This window comes from Podarcis bocagei, assembly GCF_964188305.1.
Source record: "Podarcis bocagei genome assembly, chromosome: 1".
Lineage (NCBI taxonomy): Eukaryota > Metazoa > Chordata > Lepidosauria > Squamata > Lacertidae > Podarcis > Podarcis bocagei.
The window spans coordinates 116,516,704-116,543,635 of record NC_138125.1 but is presented as its reverse complement, the minus strand read 5'-3'; the positions used below and the strand labels follow the sequence as shown (position 1 = coordinate 116,543,635).

Below are 26,932 nucleotides of genomic sequence, written 5' to 3'. Positions count from 1 at the left end.
GGACCAGAGACATGGAGGGTGAGGGAGCTGCTGCAGTGATCTGTAAAACCTGTGTCATGTTTGTCATTCTGCCAGAGAACAAACAACAGGACACTTGTAGCAAGAGCAAGCTGGTTGTCTTGCTGGAAGAGACTGGAATTTAGGAGTTTAGGGGTATAAACTGTTCAAAAGGAATAGGCCAAACATGAAGGGAGGAGGAGTAGCATTGTATTTAAAGGATGTGTTCACTTGTGATGAAATCCATGACCTGGAGACTGAAAAGCGGATTGAGAATACAGTCATACCTCGGGTTCAAGTAGCTTTGGGTTGAGCATTTTCAGGTTACGCTCAGTGGCAACCCGGAAGTAATGGAATGCATTACTTCTGGGTTTTGCCACTTGCACAGACGCTCAAAATGACGTCACTCGCATGTGTGGAAGCGGCGAATCGTGACCCGCGCACGCGCAGATGCAGGCTGCGTTCGCTTCAGGATGCAAACAGGGCTATGGGAAAGAATCCTGTTCACATCCAGAGGTACCACTGTATATGGGTAAAAATTATAGGAGAGAGACGCAACAGTGACCTTACTGTCTTCTATAGACTGCTAAGTCAGACTGAAGACTTGGATGATGCCTTACTAGAGCAGATTACCAAACATTAACAAAAGAGAGAACTAGTAATCATGGGGGACTTCAACATCCCCGATATCTGTTGGGACTCAGACTCTGCCAAGAGTGTAAGGTCTAACAAATTCCTCTATTGTGCCGCTGACAATTTCATTTCCCAGAAGATGGAAGAACCAACAAGGGGGTCATCTATCTTGGACCTGGTCCTCACCAATAGGGAGGAACTGATTAATGAAGTGGAAGTACTCGGAAACTCGGGAGGAAGTGATCATGTTCTCCTGGGTCCGTTGTTGTTTAACGTCTTTATAAATGACTTGGATGAAGGAATTGAGGGGATGCTCATCAAATTTGCAGATGACACCAAACTGGGAGGGGCAGCTAATGCCGCAGAAGACAGAATCAGAATTCAAAATGACCTTCACAGATTGGAGAACTGGGGGCAAGCTAACAAAATGAATTTCAATAGGAACAAATGTAAGGTTTTGTACTTGGGCAGGAAGAACCAGATGCACAAATGCAGGATGGGGGACACCTGGCTTGCTAGCAGTACATGGGACCACACTTGGAATACTGTGTCCAATTCTGGGCACCACAATTTAAGAAGGATGTAGACAAGCTGGAACATGTGCAACCAAGATGATCAGGGGATTGGAAACTAAGCCTTATGCGGAGCTGGGTATGTTTAGCCAGGAAAAGAGGAGACTGAGAGGAGGTATGATAGTCATCTTCCAATATCTTAAGGGCTGTCACATGGAGGAGGGAGCATGCTTGTTTTCTCCTGTTCTGGACGTAGGACTCAAACCAATGGCTTTAAGTTGCAAGAAAGGAGATTCTGACGAAACATTTGGAAAAACTTTCTGACAGTAAAAGCTGTTCGGCAGTGGAACAGACTCCCACGAGAGGTGGTGGACTCTCCTTCCTTGGAGGTTTTAAAGCAGAGGTTGCTCATGGATGATTTAGCTGAGTTTCCAGCATTGCAGTGGGTTGGACTAGATGACCTTCGGGTCCCTTTCAACTCTATGATTCTATGGAGTCTTATTGCGCCAAGGGCATGAGAGATCTGCATAGTAGTGAGATAGCCTAGGCAGTGTTTGCCCTGTGCACCCATGCTTGGCAGTTGGTCACTTTGAACCCAGTGGAACTTCTGAGTAAATGCTCATAGGATTAGGCTGCCCTCCCCCAGGCCCTGTTACAGGAGACCTATTGGTAGGCTGGCTAGATACCTGTGGAGGATAGCATAGCTTGCCATGCAGGGATGAGAAAGACTAAGCACCCTGAAATGTCTCTTGCGTAGTTGTTACATGGACAGTGAGACTTGTTCTTTTGCATCTGGTCACTGTAACCACTCTTGCCTTTATATTTTGAAAGAGGGCTTCTCACTGTTTGTTTCTGTGTTTTGAGCTGGGCTTCCGTCCTACCTACCCAAATCGTGACCTTTCAGGCCAACGTAATCATCTATGTGTTGGCCTTTCAGGGGTTTGATAAACCTGTTTTTCCTGCTTTTTGGACTGATGGCAGAAAAACAAGAAAAAAGGCAGTTGTTGAGCACTTGGAAAGTCACAACACACCCTGGGTGGGCTGCAAGTTGTGTGGGCTTCTTTGAACAGCTGCGTGACAGGTAGAAGTTCAACATGTTTAGATTCCTCAGCACAAAAGGAGCCAAGGGGAGGGGAAAACATTGCCTGACACACTTTTGCCTGTCGTGGAGCAAAGGCCTGCAAATGGTGGGGTGGAACTTGCAATTCTATATTTAACATCTTGCCATTTTTCAACATTTATTTTAAGTCTTCTGAATGACTCTGGGTTGTGGTGGGGGCGGGATTCCCTAGTCTAAATCTTTTTCCTCTTGAGAAATGTTGATCATAACTGGACGAGTTTTAACTTTTAAAGTAACTTCTCTCTGTTTTAGGACTTTGCGCTAAAGATCCTCAGATGGATGTAGGAACCCAGAGATAACTGATTTGAGCATTTTAGGACTGGGACTCCAGTGTTGTGGTAAATGTAAATGCATTTTAAATGTAAATGCATTTTAGTATTGCAACAGCCCATCTGTGGTGTGTCACTACTGCTAATGTCCAGTTTTTAAAAAATAGTACGGTGTGCTCTTGTGCAGTTAGCTACGTGTCAACCTCCTGGTGTCAATTGGCTTGTATAATGTAACGCTATATAGGACTGAGCTGTTAGTTTAGCTAAATCAAGGCAATCGTGTGTTTACAAGGTTGAGGGGGTCCAACCCGCTGAAATTTAGCATTCTTAAATCTCATTTATTCCCTTGGAATTTGAAGCACGGTTAAGGTGGCTGTCATGTGTCCACTTGCTTAGGTGTAAGTCCCAGGGGGCATGCACAACATTCAAAATTTACCAGGTGCATATTGCACCTGGCTATTGGTTAAACCACAGAGCTTAGGACTTGCCGATCAGAAGGTCGGCGGTTCGAATCCCTGCAATGGGGTGAGCTCCCGTTGCTCGGTCCCTGCTCCTGCCAACTTTGCAGTTTGAAAGCACGTCAAAAGTCCAAGTAGATAAATAGGAACCACTCCAGCGGGAAGGTAAACAGCGTTTCCGTGCGCTGCTCTGGTTCGCCAGAAGCAGCTTAGTCATGCTGGCCACATGACCCAGAAGCTGTATGCCGGCTCCCTCGGCCAGTAAAGCAAGATAAGCGCCGCAACCCTGGACCTAATGGTCAGGGGTCCCTTACCTTTATCGGCCACTTACAACCTAGGTGAAGATGCCGGGACTCCAGAATGGTGCCTGACATCTCCACCTTCTGGAGGTGCATGTCTGGGGATCCTTGGATCTTGATTGCCTTAACACTCTAGCAACACATCTACTGGCGGAGGAACGGGTGTGCGGAGGGAGCAGGCTGCCCCCGGCACCACTATTCCGGTAGGGTGCCATCGCAGCAGCCCCCCGGACATGCGCTGTGCACCCCCCATGTGCCGGGCACCATGCTCCCACAGGCAGCATGTCACGCCCCCAGAATGCACACCATGCCCTCACGGGTGGCATACCATGCCCCTGGGATACGTGCCACGCCCCTGTGGGCGGCACGCCACCCCCCCAGGATGTGCACCACACCCCCGGGGGCGCCAGCCACGCCCATGCCTGCTCTCTTCCCCCGGTAGCGGAGCATGCAGCTTCACCACTGAACACATCCTGTAGAATTCTAACCATTATATTTTATCTGCACAATCAGAATGAATTTCAGGAACCAAAAACTCACATGCTAAAATACAACTTTTGAGCCGTCTGGCCCAAAAATAGCAGCTAGGAATTCTGTTTTGGCGACTGTAACCATGGTTTAAGGAGCCATTTGGCACCTAGCTTCTATATCTGAGTTTCTAACGTTGACATGCTTCCAAGTAAACAAACGTAGCATTGCATTAAATCATCCAGTTGATTTCTGAAATTTGCACCTTGCCTTTCCTACCAAATGCTGCCCATCCTAGTTACATCCTTGGCGTTTGAAGCTACAACTGCGCCAAAAGATGGACAGTCTTAATGGGTTTGCTCTGCTTGTCTTTGGCCGCTGAGGTAAAGAGAAGGTGGGGGTGTTCGCTTATTTAAAGAAAGCTTATCCCAACAAACAAATCTGTGAATTGTTCTACGGTTTGCATGGATGTCTTTGTTTTCCAAAACGCAAGTTTTCTGTTTTGCATCAACTGTGGTGCTCTTGTTCAAGCAGGTATCGGTGAAGTCAGGGCCTTTTTTCAGCCGGAACTTGCCAGAACCCGGTTTCAGCACCTCTCAGGTGGATGCCATTGCCATTATAAGAGAACACGGGGGGGGGGTGTTCATGGGGAGTTCTGGCACCTCTTTTTCTAGAAAAATATTGCTGGGTGAAGTGAATGGGAGCCAGTGACTCTGTAGTGCAGGTGTGAGCAACCTGTGGCCATTCAGATAATTCACTCAGCATGGCCAATAGTCAGCGGTGATGAGAGGGTACCAGATTCCTCACTCCTTCCACCAGGAGGTTAGTTTGGGAATTACACTGCTGCTTTTCTGTGGGAAATCTTAGAAAATTAGGCCTCTTTTTTAAAAAATAAATAAATACATTTACAATGTACTTCCTTGTATTGATATCTGGGCTGGGCACACACACCCCTTTTTTGTTCTTGTTTCCTAAATATGTACTGCTGTTGTAGACAGCCAACAGTTTGAAAAGTCATCTTTCCAGAAAATTGGGAAAAGGCTGGTGGTTTTACAAGGAACTTCTTTTCTGGGATGTTGTGCAAAAACGTCACCCCTGAAATGTAAGCGGGCAGTATTTAGCCAGCAGGGAAAGACTAATTCTTTTAAAAATAAACAGCACACACACTCAAGTTCAGACAATAAGAATCAGCTTAAGCTTAGGGTAGAGGATTTCCTTGTTTGTGTTGTGCCCACAGATCCCAGGGGCTAGCTTTTCCCCAGTCACTTTTGGTTGGCCACAAAAACAGGGCAATACCTACTTTGGGGTAAACATCACGCTGTCAGGAGAATATTCATTCATTGGTGGGGGAGAAGAAAGCACCTTTTGGTTTGATTGATAGGGAGTTTGCAAAATGCCTGAGAAGAGAGAACAGATTTGACGTCTTAACTGGAGTCTGGTAGATGAGTTAGCTTTCTGGAAATGTGCTGCGTTGATGCATTGCTTGGGTGACCCTCCTGAGTTTGATGCTTTCTTTCATTTAAAAACAGACGCACTGGGGCACACCCCTTTCTAGAGCTTTCTGAAATAGAAGGGCTTGAAGAGGCTGGTGGTCGTGGTGGGCTTTCCTTTTTGGAGCTGTTCAACAGCTAGAAATGTTCATGTCTCCCTGCAGTGGAGATGTGGTGATGATGAAAGGAGGACTTGGTTACCTTTGCCTGCCTTGTAGCTGTTCAGCTGTTCACCATGCAAGCACCGTATTTTTTGCTCTATAAGATGCACTTTTCCCTTCCTAAAAAAGTAAGGGGAAATGTGTGTGCGTCTTATGGAGCGAATGCAGGCTGCGCAGCTATCGCTGAAGCCAGAACAACAAGAGGGATCACTCCACAGTGCTCCCTCTCACTGTTCTAGCTTCTGGCTTAGCTGCATGCAGCCTCTTCAGGGCAGCGGGGAGCCTTCATCCCACTGCCCTGAAGAGGCTGCGCAGCTATCCCAGAAGCCAGAAGAGCAAGAGGGATCAGTGCGCAGCGGGAGCGCTCCTGCCTCTTTGCTCAAGAGGCTTTGCGTTGCTTTCTTGTTTCTTGTTTTCCTCCTCTAAAAACTAGGTGTGTCTTACGGTTGGGTGCGTCTTATAGAGTGAAAAATACTGTAGTTGCGCTCTTCCCCTGTGGCAGCTATAGAGTGCAAATGAAGATTGCAAATGGAATGGAGATGGGTGTCCTCTCTCTCTCTCCCGCGCCACCTCCACAAGGTTCATATTCACTCTTTATCTTCTCCCCCAGATAGTTCATATGCCACAAGTAAGTTGGAGCTTCAAGGAAAACAAAGAGGTGCTAAAATGGCTAGAATAAGTTGATAAGCTGGCTAGACAGGGATTTTCTTTTCGCACAACTTTGGGTTGGTTTGCTTTTTTGTGTGTGAGCTATTTAGAACAGAGCAATATTTTGTCTAGCTATTCTCATGAGCGAAAGATTTCAAGGTTTTTGTATTCTAATTTGTTTCCATGAAACCTAAATGGTGCTTTGTGGCTTTCCCCATTTTATGGATGGGAAACTGTGACATTTAGGCATTGTGTATTGTCAAAGCTCCACAGCTATGGTAGCCGGAGAGACCTCTAGCACTCTGAAAAGCTAGTGAGAAACGTCTCTGTCAACAGAAGCTCATAGTTTTGCTCTTATTGCCTGTGTCTGCAAGTTAGTGTATATTAGGGATGGGCAAACTTTAGGCTTATGGGATCTAAAAATTTTTTTATTACTGGAACCAGACCTCAGTGCAGAATAGTGACTGAGGACAAACACTGAGAATTAAAGGCAGGGTACCTCTTAGCACAGCCCAGGATAAAGATCCATTCTGGGTTCCTCCTCCCCCCCCCCATGCTTCCTTTGTTTCAGCAGCCTAATTCAGGATAGGGAGAGGTCTGCCTTTTTGCTGCTGCTATTGTTAGACAGTTGGGAGTCAGAAATCCATGACAACCTACTGCAAACCCTTTAGAAATCTACTAGGAGACCCTGGTCTGCCTTCTGCCCCTCCTCCGGTATAACACCTGTTGTGCCAGCACAACAACATCAAACAAGATCTCTGCATGGCAGATAAATATGGTATAGGAGATGTTGAGGATTGTAGTGTCGAAGACCCTTATTTTAGTTTTCATTTTTAGCTGTGTTTCCATTTTGCAATCGCCTCCCCACCGCTGCCACCCCAAAGCACTTGCTTAACCCAACTGCAAAGGAAGTCTTTTTCTCTGTTCTTTCTTTCCTGTGCCTGCCTGACAAATTCTTTTGAATGCATACAAGATATCTGCGGCCTCCGTCCAGAACCCAAGCTTCCTGTTTAGCATTATCGTACACTTCCAAACAGACTCGGCCAACTCAGGAGGTCTTGCTGCTGCAAAATAGTTTCTCTCCAACTGTCCCAGTTTGCTCTTCAGTTGCACCCTAAAGGGCTTCATACGTTGTGCAGATCTGTTGCCCTGTGTTCAAACACAAGCATCTCCCTTCCCCTCCCAGGCTATCACTGTAGTGGGCTAAATTGTCGTGACGTCTTGTATGTAGAAAATGCAAGTGGCGGGGCTGCCTTGACGAAGCTGTTTCACTGGTAGCTGTTAATCGGCTATAGAGGTGAAGGGTTAGCTCTTGCAGCGCCAGCCTTGCTGTTCATTTACTGCTTTGTGCTAGCAGCTGATGTGTGTATCGTTGGCAACAGCCTCGAAAGGATCTGGGAGCACAGCGAGATGCTCAGAAGTGGCCTGAAGCAGAGGAGAAGAATTTTAAAAGGGCCATTAAAAGCCCGTGGTGTAAACAATAAGCACAGTTGTTTAAACTCAAGCTTTTGAAAGGCCATCACTTGAAAATGTTAGCAGAGGAAGTCTTCCTCCTTCCTCTGAACCTTCACCCTTTGATATACAAGCGTTCCAAGATTTATCAGAGGTGCTGGTGGGGTTTTGCAGAGAAAGAAGCTGGCTAGTACTCTAGCTGTGAAAGCCCCAAATGGTCAGAGGTTGGTGCTAATAACCCGACCCTGAAATTGTACCTGCCCCTTTAAAAGTTCCAAAGGCAAAAGGATGAGGGTGCAGCTGTTGCATTTTCTCACCTGCCCTACCGTTTGTGGGTCAAAAGTAAAAAATTGTGTGCTACAGCAGGGCAGTTGGAGCAGCAGAGTGTGAGATCCTGGGTGCCCACAGCTGGCTGCGTTGCTTTTGAGTTTTTAAAGAAGTCCTGGCATAACCTTTTGGCAGGCAGCTGGAAGCTCTACAAACAGCATGTAACGATACTGTGAAATACTGTAAGTATTTCCTTGGCCGCCCATCCCACAAAGATCAGTGGGACTTTAAACTCGCGCTAAAGTGGTTTCAGATTGCAGCCTAAATTGGGCTGAGAGAAGGTAAAAAGAAGAGAGTGTCTGAAACAAGCATAGATCGTACCCTGCTTTTAGCCAAGCAGAAATGTATGTATGTTTGTGGGAGAGGAGGGGGCTATTATGCCCATACTTTTAGCATTGGCTATATGGATGAGAAATGTTTAAAGTGCAGAATGAATTTCAATTAAGTATAGTGCTGTAGGTCTGTCTCCTTTACTCCCGCATTAATGCTAAAGATGATAATAAAGAAAGTTTTTTTTTCTTTTTCTTTTGACAGACTAATTAATCACGTTAATGTTCATGTACACTTACGGCAGCACGGACAATCTTCTGCTCAGTCATTTGGGAATAAAGTCCCACAGAGCTTACTTCCTGCATCGGAGCAGTCTGTTAAGTTGGCAGCTGTATCAATTTGATTAAACAGCCTTTTCACAAACTGGTGCCTGGTTAGGGGCTGGTTTCCTTAAAGCTTGCTTTGCAAGTTTGTGTGTGTGTGTGTGTGTGAGCGCACATTTTCGGGAAGAGGAGGGGACGGATGTGAAAGAAGTGTGGCTTTAAGGAAGGACATGAAGAAGCAACTTTTAAAAGACAGCCATGCATGTTTTAATCTCTTCTGTGGTTTCAGAACGCCATTGGGAGCCTCCCTGGATGAGCAGAGCAACACAGTTCTAAAGGGTAAGGATCCGAGGCCTTTTAAGTGCATTTCTGTTTTCCTGCTTGTTTGTTAGACAAAAAAAATCCTAATTCAAATGCAGGTTTGAGCTGACGGTGTTAGAAGTTGTTGAGCGGGCTTCTGCAAGCCTGAAAGCAGAGGAGACAAATGGATCTGCAATTTTTTTTAAACTGAAGGAACTCTTAAGCAATATTTCTCTTGTGATAAAGATAAGCTGTGCTGTTTGTGTGAGAGAAAGGGAAAGAGAGAGAGAGAGAGAAAGAAAGGCAGAGAATGAATATTAAGTATTACACTGAGAAGTAGGTCAACCCCTTTCAGCACAATCTCTGTTGGCTTGCTCCGACCGAACTTGCCACACCTGAAAAGTTACCACTTGCGCAAACCAGAATGCAAAAGTTCAAAGTACAACAAGACGCTGCAGGTAGCGACAGGGCAGCTCCGAAGCCCTTTCAGTAGTTGCAGCTCCTTTCTTTCAATGCACAAGGGAGACAGGGAATGTTTGATCCAGGACGTTTCCTTGGCTTGAGACTCCTTGGTAAGAGACCTGCAGGCTTGCTTCAGATGCATTCTGTGTTATATGCGGTGCAGCGGTAACCAAAGGTGCGTGGTACTCATGGTTCTGAAATGGCCATTTTCTTTAGCTTGGGCATGGAGCTCTATGGAAGTTACTTCAATGCATCTTTTGTGTCTGTTGTAAGACCTGCTCTCTGCATTGAAAATAACAATATCTCTTACCTTGAAGCAGACTGAGACACTGCAGAGCACTGGTCTGGTCCCCAGATTTGAGCTTGGAGAGCTCAAATTTGGCTTTCAAGAACAAGGATTTTATATGCATGGCTGTCATTTGGTGCTTTGGTTTTAAGTGGGCAATCCAGATAACTGGAAGGGGAAACCACAACGCTAGATGTTGATCACTTCAAATTGGCATTTTTTCAGGCATGCTGGTAAGAAATGGAGGAAGCTTTGAAGATGATTTATCCCTGGGAGCCGAAGGTAGGTGTGGTGTTAAAATGCATGCTTGTTCCCTGCTCCCCAAATCAAAATCAAGCAGCTTGTTAAAAGCAAAACCGTGTGTAGTGCAAGATTTGCTGAACTACAGCACTCACATGTGAGCATTGAGATTGCTTCGAGTCGAAGTCCAAGGACATCTCAAGTTGATAGATTCTTCATCCCTGACCTAGTCAAACTACATTGGGCTACATTGGTTGACAAATAGAGAGAAAGAGGATGATTGGAAAAACATGAAAAGTCCTTTTAAAGATCTGTTGGTATAGCTACAGATCGGTCTCTGAACTCAAAAATCAGATACGCATGTTCATCTCATTATTGACATTGGTTAAGTCTAGGGTTTGGGGTTGGTTGCTTGTGGTTTTTTGCAGATTTTGTGTGTGCACCTGTGCAAATGATTACACAAAATTATGTTTGATTGGATGCTGTCACAGGAGGGTGATGGGAAGAAGAATAGTTGTACCGTAGGCAGGGATGGCAGCTGCTTCCCACAGCTGACATTTTGTACCCAAGATCCAGTGGCTCTGCAGGTGTCATGTATTAAGAGGACTAATGGAAGCTTTTGCTATTGTGGAGGTTGAGAGTTATGCAGAGCAGATCTGAACCATGCAGGAACTGACAATTGAATTTAAGGCAACCTGTCATCCTCAATATACTGTGCCCAGGAATCTCCTAGGTTTATGGGCTCTCTTGTACCCATGCTCAGTTGTATTTTGCACATAAAGGGCTGCTGCTGCTATCTCATAGCAGCCATTATGAAACAAATGTCCTTGCTCTGCCAGTTCACTTTCTTTGTTGTTATACATTGGTATTGGAGCATAGTCTTAAATAGGTCTTGGAAAAAGCTCGTGCGCAACCGCCATGCTCCTGATTCTAACCTGATTTGTATAGTCTACTGCAGATGTTTCACAAGATGTGTTCATAGCATATATGCTGAAAAAAACTACAGCAGAATTTGTCATTGCCTATCAAGTGGCTATTGTTCTTTGGGTGACTGCATATAGTCTGGTGCCAACAATTTATTTTTCCTGTCTTTCTCCTTTAGCTAATCAACTGCATCAAACCGGCGAGCAAATGGAAATCTGGTGAATATTCACACTTCTGGTTTGGGAGTCATGTCTGGCGTGGGGATAAGCTACCAGGCAATTTATGTAAAACATTTAAAAAATCTAATGGATTGTTACTGAAGGAGGTCCTTTATCAGAATTTAAAGCAAAATAAACTGAAATCCAGTGATCTTAATTCAAAAACCCTAGCAGAGGCACAGGGCTCTTGCTGCCAAATATAAAAACACAGAGTTTCTTTAAGGTCTGGTTTAAAGATGAGGTTTGTGCCATGATTACATTACTTACTGGAGGCGTTCCGTTCATCATGTGAAGCAGTCAGTTGAATTCAGTAGCTGGAAGGAGACATAAGTGCAGCATAGAATACTTCTATATTAAATATAAAGAAGGTTTTGATCACATAAAATACAGATGAGCATTTTCCCCCTTCTTAACTTACACATCCAGACTCTTTCAGGAGTTGGTGAGGTTTTCCACAAGTCATTTTATGCTTATTGTCTCACCAGCTTACCCATAATATACTGAAGACAGCGAATTAGTCATTCGTTTTTTGTTTTTGTTTCAGTGGGTGATATTGTAGGGCAATGCACCCCCTTCCTTTTTTCCCTTTTGTTCTGTATTTCAAAATACAATGTTGTTGTTGTTTTCGAAAAGAAGTTGAATTCAGCAATGTCCCTGAACAGTGCAAAAGCTTTAGGGGTGGTTTTGTCTTCTTCCAACAATGGAGACAGCAGAAGCTCAGAGATGAGAGAGAGGGTTGTTGTTGTAGTTTTGTTTTGGAGGAGTTCTGATCCTTGAGGTACGAATGTTGCAGCTGTCTGCTCTAAGTGAAGGGCGTGCATTCTTAAGAAAAGAGAAATGGTACAATATTGGATTTTTGGAGTGTTCTTGAAAGAGGAAGGAAGCTATGCTGTTCTTTCAATGCCTGATTCATTTGTGTTGTCAGTAACGGCATGTTGGCAAAGGACAAGAGACTGCAGTTTCATCAGAAGGGCAGAAGTATGAATTCCACTGGCTCAGGGAAAAGCAGTGCAACCGTTTCAAGGTAAGCACTATTGATAACCCGGGGACTGGGGGTAGGTACAGGCCCACTGTCTATAAAATGCTGGCTATAGTCAACCCAGCCTCTTGCACTTCTCAGTGCTGGAACCTGGGTGGCTTCCCATTTTTAATTCCCCATAATGCATCTGGGCTCCCGAGATAACGTCTCCGCAGAGCTGGGCTCTGGCACTGTCAATCTTTTAATAGCTCAATGGAATTTCTTCTTTCCCCCCTATTCTGCCAACAAAAATCACCAAGCTGTGTTATCTGTTGATGGCCTAAGTGCCTGCTTTCTGCTTTTTTGAGGTATATTCACAAACTAGCACCTCCCTGGAGTTTTATAAGCTGTGGGACATGCTAAATGTGATAAGGGAAGCCATATTTGTTGTTCGTGTATCTGCTCTTTTCAAGTAGACCTGATTTTTACATCAATAGATGATGAAAGTTGAACCTCTCATTGACTCCCCGTTTTACATCTTACTCTCGCTTTCCCCCCCCCTCTCAGTCAGAGGCGGGGTGAGGGCAAAGTACGTGGGGACAGGAAGCTGGATTAGGCCCCTTCACTTGCACACCCATTTACAGGATAAAATAGCTCCCAATTTGTACCTGAATGAGATGCTACATATGAGGCTGGCTATACCTCTGTGTTTCCACAGGATTTTTTCTAAGAACCAAAGAGAAAGATGTGCATTGTTTTGAACAGCATAACGCACTCTAGAACTACTACATAACCAGTTACAAGATCTATTGTAGTGGAGACTAGATAATGCTATGTACTTTGGCTACTTCTGCTGTCCAAAGCATAAACCAGTTAAGTTGAATTGTTTGGAGTTGAAACTGTAGTCACATAACCCTCACCCCGGGCATTGGTTCCCTTGATCTGATATTCTTTTGAGTAGATGTGCCCAAGATTGCATTGTAAACTTGCTTTTGAGGTGGTAGATAGCACTTGTCTCAGAAGCATGTTTAAAACCCTCAAGACTCTGAAATGGTATACAGTGGTACCTCAGATTGAGTACTTAATTCGTTCCAGAGGTCTGTTCTTAACCTGAAACTGTTCTTAACCTGATGGGGCCTCCTGCTGCCGCCGCGCCGCCGGAGCACGATTTCTGTTCTCAACCTGAAGCAAAGTTCTTAACCTGAAGCACTATTTCTGGGTTAGCGGAGTCTGTAACCTGAAGCGTATGTAACCCAAGGTACCACTGTACTGGGGACTGAAGCATTAAATTTGCATACCAAGCCTAGACACATTTCCTTGAAAGCAAGTTTTGCTTTGATCTTGAAGTTCCTCTCAAGTCAGCAAGCCGGAGATGGCTATCGAATGCCACCTCCAGTTCAATGAAGACTTCAGAAAACACGGGCGGGCAATGCAGATGAGCATGCTAGTTCTGTCCCTTCCCCCAGGCACTCTTCCCACCCAACTTCCAACCCAATCCAAGCCTCCTGCATTTGTGAAGGCTCCCTGTGCACTGTAGAACCCAGGAAAATCGGGGCTCCAAAATGTGTGGGCGGCCTCCACAAGTACAGAAGGGCGATGCCAACTTCTTCTTTTTTGCGCTCACTATTGAAACACCTGAAGAGGGTTATGGTCTCAGACAGGTCCAGTTCCTCATTCCTCAACACATGTTCTTGGAAGTAAACCTTGCAGACTCACAGAAAACAATTTCATCTCCTTGAAATGCTTAGAACCGTAGCCTACATCTGTTTTAATCAGAGGACTTCAGTTTAACCAGGGTGTAGTTCTTGCTTGTATAGTGGTACCTCGGTTTAAGAACAGTCCGGTTTAAGATTTGGCTTACAAACTCCACAAAACTGGAAATAGTGTCTTGGTTTGAGAACTTTGCTTCGGTCTAAGAACGGAATCCAAACAGTGGAAGGGCACCGGTGGCAGGAGGCCTCATTAGGGAAAGCGCATCTCAGTTTAAGAACAGTTTGGGTTTAAGAACAGACTTCGGGAACGGATTAAGTTCGTAAACCGAGGTACCACTGTACTTGTCCAAAAGGAAGGAATCACGTCCAAGAAAAGAAAAGGGTGGAAAGCAATTATGGGGTGTTTTTGTTTTCATCTAGTGTATCTGAACTCCTGGAACTGTACGAGGAAGATCCCGAAGAGGTCCTCTACAATCTTGGATTTGGCCGTGATGAACCAGATATTGCTTCTAAGATTCCATCGAGATTTTTCAATTCATCGTCCTTTGCCAGGGGGATAGATATCAAAGTGTTTCTGAATGCCCAGTTGCAGCGCATGGAAGTGGAAAATCCGAATTTTGCATTGACCAGTATGTATACTAAATTAAGAGCACGGTTTCAAAATTGCTGGTGTCATGTTGACGGCCTCAGGAGCGAGTGTTTGGGGCCCCATCTACAGTACACATTTAAAGCAGGATCACACAACTTTAAATCAGAGGGGCTGTAGTTTGTTCAGGCTACAGAGTGTTGATAGGAGCCTTCCCCAAAAAAACTTCTAGTGGTTTAGCAGTCGTTCTTTGTGAGGGAAATGGGAGGTCTAACAACTGTCAGAGCCCTTAGTGAACTACAGTTCTCATGATGATGATGATTTTTTTGGGGGGGGGGGAGCTGCAGCTATTTAAAGTGGTGTGGTACTACATTAAATGTATAGTGCAGATGGACCCTAAATGGACTTCCCTAACAAAATGCTGAATGCTGTAGAGCTTGGAAACCCAATAACATCTGGAAGGCCATCACTGGGTCCCCACCCCTATTCCAGAGTGACACATAGTGCCTTCTTGAAGGCAATTGACCACAGATGACAGAGCAGAGGATCTACACTGGCTTCCAGTATGTTTCTGAGCACAATTCAAAGTGTTGGTGTTGACCTTTAAAGCCCTAAACAGCCTCAGCCCTGTATACCTGAAGGAGCATCTCCACCCCCATGGTCCAACCTGGACACTGAGGTCCAGCGCTGAGGGTTTTCTGGTGGTTCCCTCACTGTGAGACGTGAAGCTACAGGGAACCAGACAGAGGGCCTTCTTGGTAGTGACACCCCCCCCCCCCGTGGAACTTGCTCCTATCAGATGTCAAGGAAATAAACAACTATCTGACTTTTAGAAGACATCTGAAGGCAGCCCCGTTCAGGGAAGTTTTTAATGGTTGACTTTTTTATTGTGTTTTTAATATTTTCTTGGGAACTGCCCAGAGTGGCTGGGGCTACCCAGCAATATGGGCGCACACAAATAATAAAATTATTATTACTATTATTATTTTGGTGGTGGTGGTGCATGGTGGGATTCAGAGGAAAGGATATGAAACCCCTTTGAGAGGGGTGGATGTGAGTTAAGGGGGCAGGGATCTGGGTGGGCAAAGGTGGTGAAAGGGGCCGACGCTGACCTCTCTCTCCTCCTGAAACATTTCACCAGAACTTTGCTAGATGCAACCAAAATGTATAGTTTGTGTAACTTGAAAGGCACAAGTGATTTAAAGACTAGCCTATTGGCAGTAACATTTTGTATGTGTGTGTCCTTTTTCATGTAATAGTCAAAATGACATTTTAATAATGAAATGCAATAGTTTGGAGTACGAAGTAACAAACAGCTGTTCTTAAAAATAAAATAAAATGATTGGCTTTTTAAAAAATTGAATTTCGGAAAAGCCCAAGGCTGTGGGTACTCTTTGACGGAGACATTTGAGGTTTAGCAATCTGGTGGGCCTTTGCCTGCTATGCGTTTGTTTTTACCTTTGCAAGTTCCAAGCAGCTTCATTATTGACTCTTACAATGCCTCCCATTGTTCTCTTTGTCATCTCTTTGTTTTTTTGTCCTTTTGCCAGGCCGCTTTCGTCAAATTGAAGTGCTCACCACGGTGGCCAATGCATTCTCTTCCTTGTACTCCCAAGTCTCTGGCACTCCGCTGCAGAAAATTGGGAGCATGAATTCGACCGCTTCCAGCAAAGAGGCAGCCAGCCCTCCTCCTCTGACGCGAAGCAACACGGCGAGTCGTTTCATCAAGACCTTGTCTAAACTCAATCTGTACGGGAGCCCGCAGGCAGGCGAAGGGGCCGGCAGCCCTGCCGCCTCACCAGTCGAGACGGGGAAAGCCGAAAGTGGGGCTGAAGAAGCGGAGGCGAAAAATGAGCCCAAAACGCCAAAACACTTCAAAGCTTCTCTGCTGGCTACGGTAAAAGAGGAGACGCCAAGCAACCAGTCCACTGCGGCTGAGGGTCTCAAGGCTTCGGGAATTTCTTCTGGCATGAATGCAAAGCAAGGAGATGGTACTGTGCCTCCTGAAACCAAGGACTCGGTTGATTATTCAGATGAAAAAGCTGCGGCTACAACATCCAGTAGTATCGAGAGCGATGCATTAGCACCAGCCAGTTCTGGGCTCGAAGTTAACGCCGAACAGCAAATAACTCCTGCTCCCATGTTGGATAAACAGCCCTGCGCTTCAATCGCCAACCCATCCATTGCCAATCTCATGTTGCAGCAGAAGGACTCGTTTGAGATGGAAGAGGTAAGTGGAAAGGCATTTGTTTGGGGTATGTGCAAAGTCCTTCTTGGTCCCCTATGCTAGGGCTGGGCGAAATATCAATATATCATCCAAAACCGGATTGAAGTCCATATTGTGATATTGGTTTCGTAATTTTTGACCTGGCAATGTGTCGTGAATTGTGGTGTGTGTGTGTGTGTGTGTGTGTGTGTGTGTGTGTGCTGTGCAAAAATCACAGGGTGAGAAAAACTGTAAAACCAGCCAGTGTTGATTCCTGCAGCCCATGTTAACTCTGCCGACTTGGCTCTCCCCTGCCTCCTGCAGGGGGGCAGCGAATCACAAGAGCAGGTGTCGGCAAAAATCATGATGCGGGGAAAACCGTGAAGCCGGCCAATGCCTCCACATAGCTCCATCCTTATTTGAGACATCGTGATATATCAGCATACAGTAGTACCTCAGGTTACATGCGCTTCAGGTTACAGACTCCGCCAACCCGGAAATAGGAGGGGAGAACCACGTATACCATGACCTCGAGCAACTTAGTGGCAAGGCAGGATACAAATGTAGAAGGAGTACAGTGGTACCTCGGGTTACATGCGCTTCAGGTTACAGACTCTGCCAACCCGGAAATAGTGCTTCAGGTTAAGAACTTTGCTTCAGGATGAGAACAGAAATCGGGTTCCGGCAGCGCGGCGGCAGCAGGAGGCCCCATTAGATAAAGTGGTGCTTCAGATTAAGAAGAGTTTCAGGTTAAGTACGGACCTCCGGAACGAATTAAGTACTTAACCCGAGGTACCACTGTACTGCAATGTTTAGCTGGTGATACTTCACAATCTTGAAAACTGGATATTGCCCAGCCTTACCCAGTTTTGTATGCTCCTTCGATCTAGAGGTAGCATATAGCCACCGTGACTACTAGGAAGCACCAGCGAGCTTAAGTACAGCTGATGTGCTGAAATGATGACAAATTCTTGCTAAATAAACATCTGCATTCTGGTTAGAGGCGTTTAAGTCCACAGGAGTGGGAAATCCAGCTTTTCCCAACAGGAATGAGACAATTCCCTTTTAAAAAAATTATTTGTGTTTCTAAAAATGCATATGAAACAATGAGTGTGTGCTGGGAGTGCCCAGCGGCCTTCTGGTCTGCATTGCTTTGGCATGTTTTCATCAGGCATCGCATGGCAAGCTTACATTCCTGCAGGTTTTTCCGTGCTATCCTGGGGCTCCTTTAGGAAGTCTGTTGCTGTCAAGATAGCCAGTGTGGGAGTGAGTCAGGGCAAAGTTTCCTCGGGAGCCCTGGCCTCTGCCCTCTCAGCCAATCACGATTCTCTCAAGTCTATGTCCCATATTGATATTGGCTAAGGAGGTGCAGAGGGGTGGATTGGGCGGCGGTTGCAAGTTTGCAGGGTACAAATGCTGGCGGGGCTTTGATCCTGGGGTCCAGGCAAGGGCGGGTGATGACAAATGATCTGGTCCTTCCCCCTCCAAAAACGCCACCAGGAAAAAATAGAAAGGTGGGAACACAAGAAGCTTAAGTGTACCCAACCGGGAGCAAGTAGACCAAGGCAACGCCTCCGAAAAGCCAGACCATTGCAGAAAGCCTTGTGAGATGAGCTTTTTCAATATGTATTTGATTCTGTAGGAAACTGCATTAAGCTGTTTTGTATTTGTGCATGTGCATGCGTGGTGTTGTGGTGGTTTTTTTTTTTAAAAATGTCATTGAAGTAAACCTGTCACTAACACAGTGTAAATTCTGGTACTAGTGCTAGACAATGATATGTAGCATATTATATCCCTGGGAATTTTCAGTGCAGCTACAGTCGGAGAGGCTTTCTTCCAGGGTTGCAAATCTTGGATGTTCAGCTTCTTCAAGTGACTTTCCTTAGAAGATTCAGGAATGAGTTTGTTTTTGCGAAGAGGTTTCTAACCTTCATTTTGTTTGCAAAGAGGGGCTTTAAAAAGAGGCACTGCTTTGTGTGGCTGCTGAAACTGCAAGGCTCTGGGAATGGGGAAAGACTTCTAATATTGAGGGTGAACTAAATTCACTCACCTGGGTCTTACCTGTCTGCAGAGAGCTTTCTGCTCTCTACTTGCTCTAGTTGTGCCTCACCTTTCCCGACTATTCCAGCATTTTGCCATTAGCCCCGGCGGCACCGATTTAAATCCACCATGGCTGCTCCTGATGCACACTGAGATTTATATAGAATTCTGTTGTTGTTTTTAATTAGATGGGGTGGAAGGACTCGGGGCCATACTGTGAACTTGGCTCTGATCACAGTGAAGTTGAAAAAGTGGCTGGATCTGGTTATTGGCTTGCAATGCAATGCATATTTCAAAAAGTGAAAATCCGGACACAAAAGTTTGTTGAGCCTTTTTGGGCAAAGTTGTTGAGGTTTTGTTTTTGTTTGCAAAATCTCCAAAAAAATTGAAAGTTTTCTGCTATTTTTAAGGAGATTTGCTGAAAAATCGACACTTCTGGCATGGGTTGCCATACGCCCGGGTTTTTACCGCTTTTCAAAAATTCCACCCGGACGTTATTTTTGATGGACATATCCCAGATATGTCTGGGAAATCCCAGACTTATGGCAGCCCTATGCAACAGTGTGCCTTGGCAAAGAAGTGGTGGTCAATTATGAAGACGAGTAGAATTTTGAGACTGGTTTGTGCAGCAGCTTTCTCTTTCTGCATTCCTTGTCCGTCTGTCTAGATGTTCTAGTCCAGCCTGGTGTTTTCCAGATGATTTGAACTATAGCTCCGGTCATCCCTGGCCATGCTTGCCGAAGATGACTGGAGCTATGATTCAAGGCATTTTGGGGGGAGGCTGCCAGGTTGGGGGAGTCTGTTCTCATCCAGGCTGCCGTATAACCACAAGAGAGTTCCTGTTACGCTGTGAGATTACATGATTAAAGGCTGTTGCAAGCTCAAATCTCCCATTCCCAGAAGAGGTTTGTGTCTTGCTCCAAGGAAGCCTCTGTTAGGGGCAGCCAGTTCTGCTGCCTCTGTGTGCAGTTCCTCAGAATAACTGCTTGGAAGAGGCTGCCTGGTGCAGCTCTGCATGAAGCTCTGCTCAGAGCAGTATTTGCATAGGTTACTATTGCACTTTCATAAGCCTTCTTCAGACATTACTATTATGCTATTATTATTATCCTATTAAGGAAACATGGGACGCGGGTGGCGCTGTGGGTTAAACCACAAAGCCTAGGAAATGCCGATCAGAAGGTTGGTGGTTCGAATCCCCGCAACGGGGTGAGCTCCCGTGGCTCGGTCCCTGCTCCTGCCAACCTAGCAGTTTGAAAGCACGTCAAAGTGCAAGTAGATAAATAGGTACCGCTCTGGCGGGAAGGTAAACGGCATTTCCGTGCGCTGCTCTGGTTCACCAGAAGCGGCTTAGTCATGCCGGCCACATGACCCGGAAGCTGTATGCCGGCTCCCTCGGCCAATAAAGTGAGATGAACGCTACAACCCCAGAGTTGGTCATGACTGAACCTAATGGTCAGGCATTCCTTTACCTAATAAAACATGTGAGAGGCACAGAAGTGGGGAACCAAGCATGCCAGCTCTGCTCCCTCCTTCTCATCTTCATCCCTTGTCTTTTCACTGACTCATAGAGTTGGCAGTGACTCTGAGGATCATCTAGTCTGGGGTTTCCTCAACTTGTGTCTCCAGCTGTTTTTGGATTACAGTTCCAGTCATCCCTAGCTGGTCAGGAATGATGGGAGCTGTTGCCCAGCAACATAAAGAGAACCACAGGTGTCCCATCCCAGGCTAAGCCTTTGCAAGGTTCTAAGCACCTACATCAAAGTTCCCTCTGGCATAGAATCTTGTTTAGGATGAGGATTAGACAAGGGCAGTCAACAGAAGTGGCCATACTAGGATTTCTAGAAGGAAGCTGAACTATTTTGTGTGTGTGTGTGTGTGTGTGTGCCTGTGTGTGTGTGTGTGCCTGTGAAATCCATGTGTATTGTGAATCAAGGGATCAATTAGCCTCATTATAGAAAGGAACAGGGAAGAGAAAAATTAGGGTTTTAGCTAAACTGTGGTCATCTTGGTGGCATTCATTTCCTATTCATCGTGTGTGTGTGTTTCTTGTGGTACTGTAGTTTTAGACCCTAAACTGTCTTGGAGACCACTGATGGAAAGGGAAAGGTATACATAGAATCATACAGTTGGTTGGGACCCTGAGAATCATCTAGTGCAACTCCCTGCAATGCAGGAATATGCAGCTCTTATTGATAATAATAATAAATAAACAAATAACCACTACCGAGAAGTGCACCATGCTGTAACCAACTGAGCTATCCATGTGGATCATCTTTATTTCATTTCTTTTCAAATATCTGCATGTATCTCTCCTGGAAAATTTGAGCTCTCCTACTCATAACAGCATCATCTCTGACATCACAGCCTCCAACTGTAACATCATACTGAACTGTTACAGTAAAGCCATTCTTTGAGGACTTTGCCATTTCAAGCATTTTCCCACGTGGTTTGGGCCCGAATAAGTGCTTTCAGGCTGAATCTATTTGGGAACATATTTCTTCTTTTCATCTTCAAGCTAGACATGGCAAATAGAGGCCAAATTCCTGTGTCAGGGCTGGTGCCAGCATGTGGAATGCTCAGGCAGCTTCCAGTCAGGATTCAGGGCCCTGGAAGAGACCCAGCTATATTTGAGTTGGGGTCTTCCTGCCATGTTCTGCCAGGGCATGGTGGAAAAGTCAAAATGGCAGGTGCCCATCACAGATTTCAGTGGAATTACTACTGTCTTCTGCCACCATGGCAAACCCACAGAATTGGTGAGGACCTGCACCAGAACTGTGGGTTCACTAAATGGCACTGCTGGGGGCACATCTGGAATTTGTCTTGTGTGCTGTGCTGGCGCAGTACTGTAAGATTCAAGATGTCCTTCCCTTTAGCTTTCCAGGGGTGTGGGGTGGGGAGAGGGAATGACACAACAAAATGCATACAAAAACCCCCCATTTTGTTTCCTTGGACAAAGCTCAAACAATTTTCTTTCAATAGCATTTAATCCATTCTTTTTAAGCTGTGATAACAGGGACACAATGCCTCAGCTTGATATTTTGAAAATACGCTGGTTTCCTAAAAGGAAGTCCTTTGATATTGGATGTTTCTATTTTAATAGACCAGTATTAAGTCAGAGTTTGTTGTGTGAGAAAAGAGAAAGCAAGCAGTTTTATCACCAAAGAACATCTTGGAATTGAGGAAATGTCTGAAAGTTGGTCAGTTGTGAAATGTGGAGACTGGCCACTTGAGAAGGGAGAGAACAAGTCTAGCTGCCTTCACTTAGATGGATTCTTACTTAAACAAGTTGGCATAAATATTTGCAGTTCTTAATACCAGCCTTAGTAATTTAAAGATCACACTTTGTTTTATAGGCAGCATCACTTGGGGGAACGTGACTGGAGACGATTGTGTGACACAGAGGTTATTGCAATGGGCACAGTTACCGTATTTTTCGCCCTATAGGACGCACTTTCCCCCCTCCAAAAATGAAGAGGAAATCTGGGTGCGTCCTATGGGGTGAATGCAGGCTTTCGCTGAAGCTTGGAGAGCGAGAGGGGTCGGTGTGCACCGACCCCTCTCTCTCTCCAGGCTTCAGGAAGACATCCGCAGCCTAGGCAGCCCCGCGGGAGGTCCCACAAGGATGTCTAGGCTGCGGATAGCAGCCTGCTTCCCAGAGCGTCGGGTGCCCTGAAAGCAGAGCGCCGGCGCTTTGGGAACACATCCGCAGCCTAGGCAGCCCTGCGGGAGGTCCCCGCAGGGCTCCCCACGCTGCGGATAGCAGCCTGCCGCCCAGCAGGTGGGGCACCCTGAAGCAGAGCACCCCTCGCACCGGGCAGACATCCGCAGCATGGGGAGCCCTGCAGGAGTTCCCCGCAGGGCTCCCCACGCTGCGGATAGCAGCCTGCTGCCCGGCGGGCGGGGTGCCCTGAAGCAGAGCGCCCCTCGCGCCGGGCAGACACCCGCAGCATAGGGAGCCCTGCAGGAGTTCCCCGCAGGGCTCCCCACGCTGCGGATAGCAGCCTGCTGCCCGGCGGGTGGGGCACCCTAAAGCAGAGCACCCCTCGCACCGGGCAGACATCCGCAGCATGGGGAGCCCTGCAGGAGTTCCCCGCAGGGCTCCCCACGCTTCGGATAGCAGCCTGCTGCCCGGCGGGTGGGGCGCCCTGAAGCAGAGTGCCCCGCGCACCGGATAGACATCGGCCAGCCCCACAAACTCGGGGGACAGCAGGGAGGCGCAGCGCTGCCATCCCGCTGTTCCTTGACCTGGTTCGGTTTCCCCGACCTGCTTTCGGGGGGTAACTAAAGGAAAAAAAATTTTCCTTTATTTCCCCCCCCCAAAAAACTAGGTGTGTCCTATGGGACGGAGCGTCCTATGGGACAAAAAATACGGTACTTTATTGCCCTGCTCACTTGAGGGAAGTAGTCAGGAGCAAGAAATGCCACTCTGAATGACCGGATATTACATAAAATGATGGCTGGTGAATAAAATGATGTTGTGGCTTGAAGCACTGATTCAGATATGTTTAAATAACAAGTTTGTTAGTGGCAAAAAATTATACAGGCTACCCAAACTCATGTTGACCATAAGCTCAAATTTGGGGGTTTGGAAGTTGTGGGGAATCCACCCACTTCTGGAAAAATCCAGAATCTTCTGCCAGGTAATAGTAATTGGTATTAAACCTTTTCATATGAATATTATCTTTTTTTTAAAAAAAAAATATTTTATTAAATTTTCAAATACAAAGTTAGAAATATACACAGAAAAGAAGAATATAAAAAAGAAAGAAAAGAAAGAAAAAAAGAAAAAAACCCCAACCATTCAAGACATTTTTTATATAACTGACTGGACTTCCTCACATCTCCCTTACCCTGCATTCTTTATAATAAAAATATCAGCAAATTATTACCTTGTTTCGTACCTTATTTTGTACTTTTCAAATGTTGTGCTTCTGGATTTAAAGTACCTTTTATCAATTACTTATACCTTACATTAAACATAGTATTACTTTAAATTTCGACCTTTTTCTTACTTATAGCTTAATTTCCTGCTTCACAAAATCTAATTGCTGGAGCTAAAGTTTCCAGATCGTGCAAATTCTTAACATTCATACAACTTGTATTGTTTTTGTAAATAGTCCTTAAATTTTTTCCAGTCCTCTTCCATTGTTTCTTCTCCCAAGTCTCGGATTCTGCCAGTCATCTCGGCCAATTCCATATAGTCCATCAATTGCGTCTGCCACTCTTCCAGTGCGGGCAAATCTTGTGTCTTCCAGTATTTTGCGATGAGTATTCTTGCTGCTGTAGTCGCATACATAAAGAAAGTTCTGTCCTTCTTTAACACTTTCTGGTCGACGATGCCCAAGAGGAAGGCCTCTGGTTTCTTGACAAAGGTATATTTAAATACCTTTTTTAACTCATTATAGATCATTTCCCAGAAGGCCTTCTTCATATGAATATTATCAAAGCTATGTTCCAGAATATGAAGGTTCTTCTCTCACAGACTAAGCGTGTTACAATGTTCAGGGTTTGCTACCTTTAGGTGAAATGTAACAGAAGAAAGTTTTGTATTTGTAGCTTGTCTACAGTTTGCATATAACCTCTGTAATTTAAGGAATGGCTATTTATAGTTTGCTGTGTCCTGGATTTCAGAGTTCTTTTTTAACAATGAAGAGATGTTTTTGTGTTTAGGTAGCACCGTTGCTAAGCTGCAATCTTATATGTGCTTAAATGGGAGTAAGTACAGCTGAATTCAGTAGTGCTTATTTCTTGAGCAGACACGGATAAGATTACACTCTTAAGGCGCCTTTGCAGGCCACTCGGATACGTAGTTTTCTTGCAAACACATGCATAGAGTAACCTTTGCCATCATAATGGGTCTAGACGAAACTAGACAATACAGTTTTTCCGGCAAGCGATGAGAAGATTTCGACTGAGAGGGTGTGATAGCCTTTTTAAAAAAAGTTTATTCTTGGTGGGGCCCCATCCCTCCCAAGAGTCTGGGCTTGAGTAGTTCAGAGAAAATTGCTAGAATGAACAATGTATATGCAAACTTGGGGATAGCAGATGGTTTTGGCATGGATTCTAATTGTTTGGACAAGACTCTCAGTTAATTTTACATCATCTAATTGGCACCTGCTACTTCTAGTATTGCTTTTGGCAAAATGTTAACATGGAGTAAAGCTTCAGACACTGTACATGCATACACATACATACATACATACATACATGCATGTCTTTCCACAGTTTAAACCATGATCAAGGCTGTTTACAACATGTAAATATATATACAACAAAAGCAGTTGTAAAAAAATAAATAAAACATAACAAATACGCAACCAAACCAAACAATTTCCACATAAATCACAATAAGATCCAAAATAAAAATGCAAAACGCCTCCCCACCCCCACCCCCACCCCACAACAGCACCCCAGCCCAAGAGTCTGTTCAGCAGCCTCAGCTTTTGTAGTTGGAGTCAGTCCTTCCAAGGCCAAGTGGAAAAGGCCCACAAGGCAGGGAGCAGGTCTTCCTGGGCTCACAGCCAAGATGGTCTCTGGTCTCTTCAGCAGCCTCAGCTTTTGGAGACCAGAACAGGCAATTTCATGTGGGTGGCAAAGAGAGGGAGAAACAGAGGGAAAAGGGAGGGTTAAAGAGAAAGAAAAGCCCAGCTACTTTTGACTGTGGCTCCACTGACTTATCAGTATGTGGCTCCTGACAAAGTAACACTGAGAGAACATGGCCCTCGAAAAGTAAACATTTGCCTATCCTTGCTATAGCGTAGCCACTAGTCTCCATTTTCCATTGCTTTGGATTGGGTGCTTTTAGTTTGACACTCTAGATGGAATGAGGCTGACACTCAGTGTGTCGTTCCTAGTCACACTCTTGAATATCCTATTCTTATATGAATTAAACAAGAATTGTGATGTATACCACATTGGTGATGATACGCATCTCCCAATCAGTTGAGCCCATTAATAATCTTATCGCAATCGAGGCAATTGCCACTTTGTGTGGGGTGATTAGATTAGCTTGTGGGATGTCTTCCTTCCTTGTTTGGGTTGGGGAGGATGTGTTTGCTTAAAGGCATAATTATTCCCTCAGTTGCCACACCAAAAAGTTGGCAGCTGTGTTGTAGCTGGTTACAAGGCTTTCTCCAAACAATGGCTAGCAGTAACTCACTAGAACTAGGGGAATTTAAACAGAGGTGACTGCAGTCTCATCCTACCTTGGGGCAAAGCTAACTTCACCTGCAAAACCTGTTGAATGCTAATAAATAGTAGTCACGTTCATCTTTTAGATTGATTGCAACTGGTGGTGTGGTTTCTTTTTTACTTAATTTTGAAATTTTAATTTGATTCTTACATCCAGGATGGTTTTATATATAATTTTATTGATGAGGTGGCTCTCTTGCTTTGTGCAACAAGAAAAGAGACATTTCCCCCCTTGAACAAAACCTTTCCTGTCTAGTTTCTCTTTGTTGCTGGGTGGTGGGAAGTTGCATGAGAACTGCTTATTTAGCAATTAATTTAGAGCAGCTTTCATGCTGTTTAAACAAAGGAGCTGCTTTGTGCTACATCTCCCCATTCCTGCTAGCAGGCCAGCCTGCCTTGCAACATAGTCTCTGACACTGAATAGAACTTTATAGAGGGAAATGTGAGCTGTGAAACCTGTAGTGCTGCCTATTTAAATGTTTTGGGTTGAATCTACTGGCCAGATTAGTCATGATTTGACAGCTGACATTGGATGGTGTTTTGAGGTGATGTCAGGCCTTGTCTGTGGTGTTAATTACTTTGGTAATAAACCTACCATGTGGTGTTATAGAATCATAAAATCATAGAGGTGGAAGGGGAACCTCAGGATCATCTAGTCCAGTGTTTCCCAAACTTGGGTCTCCCGCTGTTTTTGGACTACAACTCCCATCATCATTCAATCTGGACACTGAAGTCCAGCTCCGAGGGCCTTCTGGTGGTTCCCTTACTGCGAGAAGCCAAGTTACAGAGAACCAGGCAGAGGGCCTTCTCAGTAGTGGCACCCACCCCATGGAATGCCCTCCCACCAGATGTCAAAGAGAACAACAACTACCAGACTTTTAGAAGACAGCTGGAAGCAGCCCTGTTTAGAGAAGCTTTTGATGCATTACTGTATTTTAATATTTTGTTGGAAGCCACCCAGAGTGGCTGGGGAAGCCCAGCCAGATGGGCGGGGTATAAATAATATATCATCATCATCCCTAGCTAGCAGAACCAGCAGTCAGGGATCATGGGAATCAGTGTTAGAAACTGAGATATGAAAGCTGGGAGCTAAATGGCACCTTAAACCTAGGTTATGGGCACAACAACGGAATGTCTAGGTGTGCTTTTTTATAACAAAGCTGAATTTTTTAAAAACAATGCTGAAAATGAGTGAACTGCAGCTAAAATATTATGTTTGTTTTTCACGTGGTCTCATCCTTCCCCTGCCCACCCCCCTAATATTCTTAAGAGGGTCTCTTCTCCAGAGAGTAGCTCTGCGGTTTTAATCTGAAATCTTAGGCACAGTACTGAGCCCAAAGCTCAGAAACTGCTCACACTAATGAAATTCCCTGCCGCAAAAT

At 45.2% G+C, this 26,932-nt stretch overlaps 1 protein-coding gene across 4 annotated transcripts in view; it reads left to right on the top strand.

Annotated features, from left to right (window-relative positions):
* Nucleotides 1–26,932, top strand: part of ITPRID2 (ITPR interacting domain containing 2) — a 67,903-nt gene that overhangs the window by 15,783 nt on the left and 25,188 nt on the right. For 3 of the 4 annotated variants that reach the window (XM_081198909.1, XM_081198908.1, XM_081198910.1), the window contains 6 exons: nt 8,717–8,766; nt 9,701–9,757; nt 10,818–10,857; nt 11,783–11,881; nt 13,948–14,156; nt 15,664–16,343. In XM_081198909.1, the coding sequence (XP_081055035.1) occupies nt 8,717–8,766; nt 9,701–9,757; nt 10,818–10,857; nt 11,783–11,881; nt 13,948–14,156; nt 15,664–16,343 (1,135 nt within the window). Of the gene's footprint in view, nt 1–8,716; nt 8,767–9,198; nt 9,300–9,700; nt 9,758–10,817; nt 10,858–11,782; nt 11,882–13,947; nt 14,157–15,663; nt 16,344–26,932 lie in introns of those variants that run through there. The other variant, XM_081198911.1, reaches the window with a different exon arrangement.